The sequence below is a fragment of the Sitodiplosis mosellana genome, unplaced genomic scaffold (genome assembly GCF_009176505.1).
Source record: "Sitodiplosis mosellana isolate CC-2019 unplaced genomic scaffold, AAFC_SMos_1.0 Smas_scaffold_6150, whole genome shotgun sequence".
NCBI classification, from domain to species: domain Eukaryota; kingdom Metazoa; phylum Arthropoda; class Insecta; order Diptera; family Cecidomyiidae; genus Sitodiplosis; species Sitodiplosis mosellana.
This window is the reverse complement of record NW_022601391.1, coordinates 4,502,693-4,515,601: the sequence shown is the minus strand read 5'-3', so window position 1 is coordinate 4,515,601 and position 12,909 is coordinate 4,502,693. Positions and strand designations below refer to the sequence as shown.

Below are 12,909 nucleotides of genomic sequence, written 5' to 3'. Positions count from 1 at the left end.
CTATTTATTTTATTTATAGATACATTTTAAGTTTCGCAATAGCAAAAATCAAATACGTTAATAAACACTTTCTTCAATCATTTGTTTAACCAATTTACAGTTGTTCGTCGATTGATAGTTTTTTTTTCTGTTTTGAAGAATAATTAGTGTGGTCGTATCGAAATGTTTGAGTTGAACGTTATGCGAACGCTGTGTATCAAACAAATCTGACAGATTCCAAGAAAAATTTCGTTGACGTTTCAGCAACACACACTCACATGACAGATTACGATAGCTCGTGTGAAGAAAGATGTACAAACAACAAAGAGCGTATAGTGAATTGTTTCGGGTGACAGAAGTGGATTTTTCATCGCATTTCAAAGAAATCGTCCGTTCGGGTATTGATATACATATCAGTTTTGTCGTCACATTTTCCATGTCCCAGTCACTATCCAATGAATTTAGTAATCACGAAAACCAGAATACAACTAAAACCCATACAATTTCACACAAAATTGAATTAAATCCATAGAAATTTGAACTTGTTACAAAATCATCAGAAAATTGTATACTTGGTTGAATGCAAATAAATCTATTCTTCCAATTTGTTTTTTACCAAAGCAAAACAAGATAAAAATTAAATGTGATCGGTAAAAGTCGATTCGAGTTGTGTATACAATTGATTGTAAACGATATAATTGACCGAATAAAATATAATTGTTATCTTTAATTTAGAAAAAAAGTTTTGTCGTGTAATATTTACGAGATTTGGCTGTTTTTCCTGATGATTGTACAATTTTATCATAACTGTCACCGATTTTAATAATTTTGATTAATCACATTTCAACAAATAAAATGCAAGATTAAGGTAAATATATTCGAACACCTGTATGGAAAAGAAAAAATAATAGGTAGTATCGATCAACGTTCAGACTTCCCAAAATAGAAAACCACTGCTAAAAATTACAAATTTCGTACAAAGTTCTACTTCCATTGTGCACCACACTGTGAGAGGGAAGGAATTTTATGTCAATTTTTTGGTTTTGTTCAGCGAAAATTCCTGAAGGATTACATTGCAATCACACAATTATTCACTGGTACAAATCAAATTCACACTTGTTCAATACTGCCAAACATTGCCGTTAAAATGTGTGGTGCTATGTTGTTTGGCATCGTTTTGGATTACGTCAGCTGCAAAAACGCCTCTGACCCGCGATAGTTTAGATAGTTTGGAACCTTCGCTTGATCTCACTGTGTTTTTTGTATTGTTTTTTATTGAAGAAAATGAAAAAATGTCTGTGTAATGAATGTGCCGACCAACGATAACGTTATGGTTTCATTCACTAGTTAATATCGATTTTGCATGCCGGGACGTAATCGATTCTCCCGTTGATTTGTTATCTATCAATTTGTTCTACGCCAATCACACACATCCACGGCACAAATAGTAACGATACTTTTTCTTCACTCGGCCACCTTTTTTCTAGTCAGCTAATTTTTTTTCTTCGCAGTGTGGGACTAAGTGCCAATATTTTTCTTTTTTTCCTCCCATTTTGTTCAACTGAAGAATTAGAAGTGGTACGCCTAAACTACTTACTCGCAGAAAAAGCAGTGAAACCGAATGACAACAGTTGCATTTAAACTTTTGTTTAATAAAACTATTTTGTATCAAATAGTGCTGTGCAACACCTTCTCCACCAATTTCTATTTCAAAAATGTAAATAGCTTTTTTGGAGTTTCAATAATTCTGTATGCAAACAATAAACTCTACAATACGGGACAATGTTTTTAATATTTATCATAGTCAGAGTGGTTGATATTTCATGCCAAGTGAAACGGAAATTATCCGTTCGTATTGTATCTAACTGTGAGAATCAATTTGGAATAATGGACTGATCGATTTGTTTATATATTTGTTTGTATAGGGTTATACTGTACTACGCTTAAATATGAATTTTGATAATCTAATTCCAACGGAGAACTTAGTATTGAACATTGTCAAAGACAAACTTCGACACGATGAGAGTGTCCTATCGGTAAGTGGACATATGATTTTATTTATGATGGCTCAAATTTCAATCATTTGTACACAAACCATAGATATGTGAGACTTATCAAATAATTGGCGGCGAGTATAAAGATCGTTTGCTAGCACTCGTTGCTCATGGAGATACAGCGGCAATCTTTGCATTTGCATCATCGAAATGGCCCCCAGAACTATTTTCCGATCTAACAATTGAAAGTGTTTATCCGCTGAACGAAGATTTTACGCTGGATACGAGTTCATCGAGTAACTTCACTGAGAATCAATTTAAGATACATTCGTCACAGGGTCAATCAGTCTACTATTACTATCCATTAAAGTCAGCTCATGCTAAAAGTTTTGGTAGTTTCCATGAGGATTGCAAGCAAATTATTGGTGCGCCAAAGATGGATGATCCTGAAAAATTCAAGTGGCTGCAAAAGTATCGACGTGAAGATCAGTCAGCCATAGATAGAAATATAGCCGATGGAACAATCACATTGCAAAGGCGTGAGTCGAAATTTCGTGAGGAGCTTGAGAAACGAGAATTTGAATACATCATCCATAAGGATTTCACGTAAGATTTTTTTTTGTACAATAGACGAACATTTTCGCTTGATTTTATCGTACTTTTGTTTGTAATGTCACGTTTTAGTATTTACACGGCAACATGGAATGTGAATGGACGACCATGTGATGACGTTGAACTAACGCCCTGGCTGTGTGCAACTGAAAGTCCACCAGACATTTATGCGGTTGCCTTTCAAGAACTAGATTTATCTCCCAAAGCAATAACATTCAGTGAAAATCGACCAGATCCTATTTGGATGTAAGTGATCCGTATGAAATATTGTTTGATTTTTTGTGTTGATTTATTTAAATTAATGTTCAATTCTTTTAGCCGAAAAATTATGTCGAGTTTGAATCCAAATGCAAACTATGAAGAATTGGTGTCGGTACGTTTAGTTGGTATGATGTTAACTGTTATCGTTCGACAGGAGCTACGTAAAAATGTTCTGAGGTATTCAACTCAAGCGGTCGGAACGGGTGCACTTAGTTTTATGGTAACGTTTTTTTTAAAAATGGAATCGATCTAACAAAATTAGCTTAATACAATTAAATATTAACCAAAAACCAAAATGTAGGGCAACAAAGGCGGTGTCGGTGTGAGCATGCAAATAAATGAAGCGTTTATTTGTTTTGTGAATTCTCATTTGGCAGCTCACTCAAGTGAGATTGAACGGCGAAAGGAGGATCATGACGACATTATTCGTCGCATGCATTTCGAATTCGGTATATCGCGTCGATCGATCGATGAACACAAGTAAATTTTATCCGTTTTGTTGCAATTGCAAAATTCCTTGCATTTTTTATTTGACAATTTGATCATTTACAGCCACATATTCTGGATTGGAGATTTAAACTATCGCCTTGTTGACAATCCACCGCGTCAACTGTTTGACGTTACCAACTTCTCGGAAATAGTAAAGCATGACCAATTGTATCAGGAAATGCAACGTCAGCGTGTGTTCCTGAATTACACGGAAGGTGCCATAAATTTTCGGCCCACTTATAAATATGATCCTGGAACAGATGATTGGGACAGCAGGTGACTGTTTTGTATACCAATTGAAGTTTTACTACTATTTACTGTAACACATTGTAATGCTAGTTATTTTTGTGTGTAACAGTGAAAAATATCGAGCACCAGCCTGGTGTGATCGCATCTTATGGAAAGGTGAACGCATCAGTCAACTAGCGTACAACAGCGTGATGTGTTTGCGTTTGAGCGATCACAAGCCCGTTTACGCTGTCTTTTCAACGGGGGTAATTCAAAATTCATTGGTAAAATTCACATACATACATATTAAAACATCTACTTTTAATATCAGATAAAAACGAAAGATGAACAAAAGTACAAGTGTGTCCACGAAGAGGTCCTGAAGAGAGTAGATAAATATGAAAATGATAATCAGCCACAAGTGAGTAAAATACCAACTACAACTGAATTCGCTAGAATGAAAACCACTTTTTACGTGCACGGAAAATACGCAAAACTTTGTTTTTTCTGAATTTTCATACAAACCATTCATATGTCTCTCTGTTGTTTGTTCCGCAAGCACGATCCGAGCGGAATTCGCCAAGAATAAATCGATTCACCGTTCCGAAGGGACGATTGCTAAAAGTGATTTTACTTCCAGAACATATAAGAACAGGCCAGATCCACCTGCTCCACAAGAATAACTTCCAGCTCATTTTTTACTAGTTTTGTTTTCGGCTTATATTTAAAAATAATGTTTATAAAATTCTTGTGGAGCAGGTGGATCTGACCTGGTCCAATTTGTTCTGGAAGTAAAGTCCTCCAGTACTCATTCCCTACGAGAATATTAAATTGCATTATTTTTTTGAATTCCACTCGGATCAGCCTCAAATTTGAATTGGTAAAACCGGAAGGGAATATGAACTTTGTACTGCAGATGCGTTACAACAACGCAACGCATGAAAAATATCGGATAAATTTATTTGAATAAATCTATGTGGAGACGTTGTTTTTATTCTATTGCATTCAATTGTAAATAAATGTAAAATCTTGAAACTAGCTATTTAATGTGTGTAAATAGTAACCTGCGATTTGAAAACAGAAACCCAGCATATTCTGCAATAGAAAGGCAAAAAATAAATGAAATAAAATTTAGCAAAAAAAAATAAACAGTTTGATCCATTCACCAAATCGATATTGGTGCTACACTTCATTCACTGACACAATATTTCTTCAATTTTTTTTATTTTATGTTCTTATTATAAACTGCACTACTTTGTAGTTGGATTGTGGTATTGGGCAAATGCATTCGCATAATCTAGAATTTGGAATGGATGCTGCTGCGGTACTTTGAACATACGTACAATTTGTACGGTACAAAATCATCAAATTTAATAACTAGTCTTAAGACATTTGTCATTTCATTTATTTGTTTTTGCTAAAGACTGCCACTAACTGTTGAGATGCTAAAACTGATTTTCTATCATAAGTCCATCTGCTACTTGCTAAACAAACATCAAAATCATTAGAAGAAACCATTTTTGTGTTCAAAATTAATTGTAAAGAAAATAAGTTTGTAATAATAATAAAACTGCTATCGTGCAACTTGTAAAAAAAAACTCTAATAATATTCCCCGGAAATACGCCAGGCTTCCAATAACAAAAATTATCTTAACCGTTCCAATAAAGAATAGAATACAATTTGGTAAGCGTTTTCGGTTTCACGAGTCTGTACTGTATTACCGACTTCACCATATTAATGCATATGTCTAAAAACTTTTTTATCGGTATAATGTCAATTTATTTATTATTAAAAATGGATTTTTCTTTTTTCTTCTGGCATAGATTACCGTGGAAAAGACGGATATTGATTTTGACATTATACAATTTAATGAATCGTACACGCGTGATATCACCGTTGCCAATAACTGTCATTTGCCCGTTCGATTTGAATTTTGCGGTAAGGAGGAAAATGGGAAAAAAATTTGTGAGCCATGGTTGCACGTGGAACCAACTAATGGTGAACTGATAACGGGCGATAGTTTGAGCATTCGTTTCAAAATATTCATTGATGTTCACCATGCTTGGCGGATGCATCGCAAACAAAAAGCGAGCAATATAAAAGTTCCATTGGATATTCTAGTATTGCATGTGGAAAATGGACGTGATATATTCATAACAGTGTTGGGGGAATACCGACCAAGTTGTTTTGGATTTTCAGTTGAGACATTAGCACGACTGCCGCAACCAGTGTATGAGCTAAACCTTAAGGATTTACTAAAAATTGTAATACAAATGCCGAAAATCAAAATTCTAGACATGGCCATAAATTCCTTTTCTTTCGTATTCATCCGATAGGAATGTGACCTTAACAGTAGCTATACATCTTCTGTGTACAAAGTATTGAATATTCCGCGTGAGATTTATCAGCTGGTCGATTACTTGAATCGAAATGGACTTAAAACGCCGAATCTGTTCACATTGGAGCGAAAATATGTGTCCAATCCACTTATAAATGATATTCGAGATTGGTTAAATTTGTGGTCGCCGGCCGATTTTCGTAAGTGTTACCAAATAGAAATATCATTCATATGCTTGGAATGTGTGGAGAAGAAAATTTGTACCGATCATTTTTTTTTTGACTACATCCCAAGTAACATTTATGTAATGCTTTCTACCGTTAAATAAAGTAATGCTTTTGCCCACTTCAGTGGTGCATTTGACCATTAATTCACATACAATCCCGTCCGAATCGGATGAAATTCGGGTATCATCCAACTGTACGCTACACTCGAATCACATCCATTCGTGACGGTAATAATGGGTGTGAAAACTGACTGACTGAGAATTATATATGTACAACAGATTTGATCGTTTTCATCTTTGAATCAATTGAGAAATCAGAACCGTTGTGCAACATTTTCAATTGTAAATGTCACTTGAAATCTTCATTCATTAGCTCTAGAAATATGCACGATATAATAATCATTTTGTTTATAATGTCATTGGAACTTCTTCTCATTTTGTCCAAGAAAAATGCATTGAAAATGGTCCGTTCCATTTTTTGTTTGTTTATATATTCGTATAAAAAACTGTCGAAGCAAAAATATTTTGCTTCGCTTTGGAGATTTCCTTTTCTGTCTCCGATTCGTAAAACAGCAGTTTTGACGCAGCAACCGTCACGCCATGCCAATGTGGTGTTCAAAGGATGAAACATTGACGGCGAACGATTCGTTTTGCAAATTCCACTCAGCACAGCGGCTCATTGGTGTAGGACATTGACAAGAAATTGGCGCACATTTTTTTGAGTGAACATTCAACGAAAAAATGCAATTTTTTTTGCGAAATAGTTGCTTTAATTGCGAGACCAAAACCCTTTTACAGGTATGTACGGCTAAGAATAGAGTTTTTGCACAAATTAAATTGTGGATTATTTTGGAAATTGTTGTTTTGTCATACCGGTTCACATTTCCATGTAATGACATGTTCAAAGCGGGAAAAATCGCAATATTCTAGACCGATTGCATTGATTGACGCGAATAAATCAATATAAATTAATTCGATCACAACAAGTTTTCCCATTTTTTTTTTGCCAATTACAATTAATGGATTGTGGTTTTTTTTCCAAAGATTATTTCGCAATTTTGAGGCGAGATCCGCATTGAGACAGGGAGACAGAGAGCAAACGAAGCCTGATCTATTCAAATCGTTTGGATTCATACGAAGTGGACTTTTTGTGACCGAGGTGAGTTTAGTGAACGTAGAAAATTGCAACAAATTAGCGTAAAATCATGTTTTTGCGTGTGGTGTACATGTTTTGACATGATTTATGGCGACGGACTGATGAATATCATCACATTGTTATCGTATTCGTTTAAAGCGATCAATCAGTTAGCCAATTTCACAATCGCTTGCAACAAACATTTCATTCGTTCTACAATTTATTTTCTCTCGTTTAGATCCATCGCGATGGCGAGGCGTAAGCGGCACAATAAGACGTTTGGTAGGCCAAGGAAGAACAAAGTGCAGATGAAAAAGCACTCCATTGTGAAGAAAAAACCTGTCAATCGGAAAGAAGATTCAACAAAACAGTCGACAGAAAATGGCACAATCGAAATCAGCGCGATCAAATTGGCATTTAATTCGATAATTAATACGAACTTAACAGAAACAGAAAGAGGATTTCTGATCCATAAGTTCTTCGAAAAATGTTTGAATGCTACGAAAGTCATGCATCTTGCATCGATGTTAATGCTCTACAGAGTCAACGAAGCATTTGATGATGACAATTTGAACTTCTTCGTGAATCAAAATGGAGCAAATGTGATAACAGACTGTTTCAACTGTGTCACATCGGACAACATCAAAGATCCACTCACAGCCCAAATGCCAGACGCATTTCTCGCGATGGTGACACAAGGTAGCCCCAACTTTGAATGGCCACGCCGCCATCAAATGACTCGCCAAGTTTATGCTCTCAAGGACCAGTATGTGGCCAATGTGAAGACAAATTTGGAGACGCACTGTTGGGTGAGATTGACCCACTTTCTACGTGTAAAGTGCCATGAATTCAATCACAAAGGAAGCCCACTTGAGGTTATTTATAATGCATCATACTTGCCTTTCGATGACATTGACATTCGAAATACGATGAAAAATTTGATGTACAATGAAGATTGGACATATGATGATGATGAAAGTCGAAAGGGGAAGATGGACATACTGTTTAAGGAAGTGTCTGAGCTTTGTGGCCCATCATTCGTAAAATGCTTCACAATGTACGAATACATTCAAAAGGACTGGTTCGAGTCTTTGTGGATGTGGATAGGCATTCAACGCATTATGGACAAATTTTTGATCGATACGGCTCACCTTCGTCAACAGTGGAAAGCATACGATCGTGATCCAGTGAACAATCGAGAGCCGTCGGTACCGAAGATACCAAAAGTGAAGAATTTCGCCGCTATTCCACTCTGTGATACAAAACTGAAGCACATACCATTCGACCATAATGACTTGATTGATATCATTGGCCAGTTGAGAAATGAACGGGGATGGGATATCCGTGCTGATTATCGTACATACTACAAGCAAGGCGAGAACAAAGACGAGGCATGGGGAATTGTGTTCGATATGGACAAAATCAGACAGCTCAGAACCGGTTCGAAAGAGTTTTACCACAAAATTCAAACCAACAGTAGTGCCGTGTCGGTGTTGTTTAGCAGACCCAAACGCAAAGGAGCCGGCGTGACTCTGTCTGAAATCAAAGCAAAGTACGAAAAGCCAGTCAGCAAAGGCGGTTACAAGTATGAGTCAGGAATTGATCCCGGCCAGAAAACAAAAATGGCCTGCGTGCGTCGGACTCTCGCTACTGGAATTGAAGTAAGTTGAAATATCATATGAAAATTAACATAGATTTGCATTGTTGTTGTTCATTTCACAGACCAACATCAAATTATCGAGTATTCAATATCACTGGGGTGCGCGACAAGGAATGCGCGACAAACAGGCCACGAAAATGACCAGAAAGTACGTGCACAAAGAACAGCGCGACTTGAAAAGCTATCCGATCACATCCGTATCGCCGCGAGGATCACAATGGAAATCATTCATTAAGCACAAAATCAAAATGCTGACAGATTCATTGGCTACATACGCCAGAAGAAAATACGCACAGCTATCGTTGCACAAGTACATCGAGTCTAATCGCGAAATGGATTTGATGGCTAAACACATAACAAAGAATGAGACAGGAGTTGTGTTCCTTGGTGATGCGGCGTTCCCATCAAATTCGAAAATCGGTGTGAAAAGAACAAAACGAACACCGGATCAGCGAAAGTTCATAGTTAGCCTAAAAAAGGACGGCAAAACGGATGTTGTGCCTACACCAGAGCCGTATACATCACAAACCTGTGCCAATTGCTTGCGGCGATTTCCAAGAAGCACAAAAAGTGACCGATTCAAAGTATGCAAAGATTGTCGCCCACACAAGGATGTGAGACTCCCACCGGTTATCGTGACTGATCGAAGCAGACGGCGCAAGCAACGTGATCGAAAACAAAATGCCAGCCAAAAGCCAACAGCAAATGTAACTAGAGCCGAAAGAGCTGAGAAGCACCGGGAAAACCGCCGAAGTGAGCGTGAAAGCCACAATCCAGAGCAATTGGATACCGAACAGGCAGTGAGACGGTACAATCGACGCATACGACGGCGTGAACTACGTCAACGACGTCGAGTTGCAGGCCATCGCAGCCGTAAAGTAACCAAACAACCGGAAGCGGAATCCGATTTGCCAGGTTTTGATAAAATTGGTGACACAAGTATTTGCAAGATTCGTGCCAAAAATCGTAAGGCCAAACCACAATTATGGCAGCGAATACATTACGATGCAACTGATAAAGGAATTGGGTTATTGGGGTCAAAGAAAATAGCCTTCCAGAAAAACTGGCACTCAAGCCCAATGAATGATCGGAACGCTTTTACTGTTACTTGGCATCGTGACATCTGTGCGAAGTGCATCTTGTACAGAGGTATGTGATCTACACAATACAATCACATTCATGTTTTATTGTATTTCAATTTCGAGTTCAATTCGTTCATTCTAGGCCGTTGTATGGTTTTCGACTTGAATGTGCACGAATCATTTGTGTTACCACCAGAAAGGATATGGCCAAAATGTCGAGATGACCAATCGAGATGGCCAATCAAATGCTGTCGATGAAAAGTAGAGCGTAGATTAAGAGAATAAAATAAAACATTAACGATTAGTTATTATCAAAGGTTGATTTTTGTGGCTTTGTACATATTAAAACGTGTGTGCAAATACACGATGTAATACGGGTTAAACCCGTAGGTAAGTTGTTGTATGTAAGATTTTCTCAGTCAGTTGGTCAATTTCAATATCCACACCAATATTTACCAAAGTCATAAATGGACCTAGTTCAAGTGAAGCGTACAGTTGGATGATACTCGAGGTGGGTCCATTTATGACCTTGTTTCTCACGTGATTTGTTATTTTGTTATCAATTGATTCATAATCGTTTTTATTTCCTTCTAATTGATTTGTTTTTACCGTTTTTTTCTACTTCCATTGTGACGTTAAAAATGACTGAAACTACACACAAATGCGGGCCTTAATTCGACCGTTTACATACGCTTGGTAATGGATGTATTTGCGTCAACAATTGTTTCTTGGGATTTTAAAGCCGGAAATCCATATACTGCCGCCGAAGCCTTATTAATGTTGCTCGAATCCTCCCCTGAACCGACAACTAGCCCTATGGAGGAGGAATGTCTCTATGCGGAATCATTTGACAAATGCTGTGAAGTAATCAAAGTATTATCCGGACCCAAAAAGAATACGTTCCTATACATTTGCATGTTTTTAAACGAATTGCTGAAATTCAACCAGCAGAATCGGCTCGAATCGATTAAACTTGGTACATATTTATTTGAATCCATTACTTGACCGTTTATTAATTTAATGCCGTTCTTAATTTCAAACTTATGCAAATGGTGTTTTTCTTCTTTTTTTTCATCAATTTCAGCCACAATATTTGGGCGCGTTATGTTGGATCGCAATGGAAATTCGTCAAAATCCATATTTCGATCACTAACGGAAAAAGATCGCGATGAACGACGAACAGCATTCATGCACAAATTTTTGTGCAATGACATCAAAGATTTTGCACGCGATGTATTGACAGCACCCATGTAACCATACAAATTTGTTGATCTGCCATAGCCATTGTTGTCTACATCAACCCTAAATAATAAAAAACAAATCGACAGTATTGACTCAATTCCATTTGTTGGGAGGAAATACCTTCTTCCTTTCCAATTGGCAGTATTTAGAATGGCTCTAAAATCATATGATGTTTTCCATGTATATGTACATAGACAGTTTCCCTGAAATTGAAAAGAAAAAAATGGTAGTTTTCAATTTAAAGAACATAAAATTCTGTTTCAAATTATGGCATTAATGTAAAGAATCGATTGATATTGGCACGTCCCGAAGCAAAAAACACTTTGAAGCAAAAATTGTCTAATGTCTAAATATTGAATTAGTTTTATTGATGTGAACCGAGCCTTATGACATTTGACGTTCATTTCATTGGTTTTCGAAATGTCATAATGTCATAATCGCCGGTTTGCTCATATCGAGAACACATTTGGCGTTGTAAACACCAAGTCAATAAATCAATCGTACATTTCATTACAATAAAAACTACAGCAGTGTGAATTCCAATTCAATGTTTTAATTTTCCTACGGTTTCGCTTATAATTCATATTATTTTCGATACACGTGCGTTTTGTATCAATTTGATCCGGCACATTGTTGAATTCAAGTGACTTGAGTGTGCGTATACTTAATCATTTTAATGTCTTCTTATTTTGAAATTCATTTTTGTTTCATAGCACGTAATATAAGCCATTTATAACGTGAAATATATTTAAACGAGTCTAATAAATATTTAACGTTTAACATTTGAACAGTAATATTACATTTTATGGAAAAAATAATGAATTTCACAATAATTTTGCAGTACATAATTCTGTTGCGTGACGTGGTAAAATTCATTTCAAGCGGTGATACCCAATATGAATTGGTTCCATTGTTCAGAGATGAAGAGAAACAGTTAATCACTTCTCTAAATCACTGCCATTGTTATCAATTCGAAGATTTTTGTCACTTTTGTGTGTTGCATCAGTGTGTATACCAAAAAAGGCGATAAATTCTCGTTCTGTTTTCGTTGGAACAGATTAAATTTAAGTTTCAATATTATTCGTTTTCAAACTAAATCGAATGTGTGTTTTTTTTTCCTTTCAGTAGGAAAATGGCGAATCGTTTCAAGGCATCCATTCCAGCGAAGGGAGAAACGAAGGACGAAGAAATTACGACGATCAAATGCGCGCTAAAGACAATCATTCGCCCACAATACCAGCAAGCATTGATGAGCAAAAAAACGGATCTGAGTTTGCAAGCCACTTCAATGTGCGTCTTGGGCTCATTGCTATTCTTGTTTGAGGTGCAAAAGGCGTTCGAATATAGGCGTCGAGAACAATAATTTCGCATTGTTTGGTGGAAGTGGAGAAGATAAGATCAAACTCTGCTTTGAACAAGTGCTATGGCACAACAATCAGCCACCGAAACCGAAGTCAAAGTATAAACCAAGAGGAGAAAAGCCACGAGGACCACGGGCAGAGCTGCCACGTATCGATCCTGAATTCAAAGCAATCGTCGAAGGTCTTGACGACTACCATCGTATCGATTGGCCCAACAACAAAGATTTCTGCAATGGCCTTAAGCATTTGACCAATCAGTACACAGATAACGTCGTCACCAATTTAAAAACTCACGCCAACA

General features: G+C 36.8%; 2 protein-coding genes across 7 annotated transcripts in view; both read left to right on the top strand.

Moving 5' to 3' along the window:
• LOC129574076 (zinc finger Ran-binding domain-containing protein 2) overlaps nt 1–12,909 on the top strand; it is a 103,360-nt gene that overhangs the window by 48,113 nt on the left and 42,338 nt on the right. The window lies entirely within an intron of this gene.
• Nucleotides 253–11,790, top strand: LOC129574069 (type II inositol 1,4,5-trisphosphate 5-phosphatase). 6 transcript variants are annotated; one of them, XM_055455437.1, is made up of 14 exons: nt 253–629; nt 715–847; nt 1,905–2,015; nt 2,080–2,579; nt 2,658–2,831; nt 2,904–3,066; nt 3,148–3,326; nt 3,399–3,611; nt 3,694–3,829; nt 3,895–3,984; nt 5,388–5,828; nt 5,901–6,102; nt 10,748–10,981; nt 11,090–11,790. In XM_055455437.1, the coding sequence occupies exons 3-14, from the start codon at nt 1,929–1,931 to the stop codon at nt 11,257–11,259; spliced, it is 2,589 nt and encodes an 862-aa protein (XP_055311412.1). In that variant the 5' UTR covers nt 253–629; nt 715–847; nt 1,905–1,928; the 3' UTR covers nt 11,260–11,790. The 6 variants fall into 6 exon arrangements, 5 of the variants coding, with proteins under 5 accessions (XP_055311412.1, XP_055311414.1, XP_055311413.1 ...); XR_008688656.1 differs by lacking the exons at nt 10,748–10,981; nt 11,090–11,790 and adding exons at nt 7,173–7,287; nt 7,502–8,848 and having other exon boundaries at nt 255–629; nt 5,901–6,926; XM_055455438.1 differs by having other exon boundaries at nt 265–377.

Excerpts from the sequence above, each read along its gene's own strand:
- LOC129574069 (XM_055455436.1), top strand. The coding sequence starts at position 7,512 with ATGGCGAGGCGTAAGCGGCACAATAAGACGTTTGGTAGGCCAAGGAAG. Across the intron at positions 8,925-8,985 it reads CTCTCGCTACTGGAATTGAA|ACCAACATCAAATTATCGAG; the intron begins GTAAGTTGAAAT and ends TTCATTTCACAG. Across the intron at positions 10,073-10,147 it reads GAAGTGCATCTTGTACAGAG|GCCGTTGTATGGTTTTCGAC; the intron begins GTATGTGATCTA and ends CGTTCATTCTAG.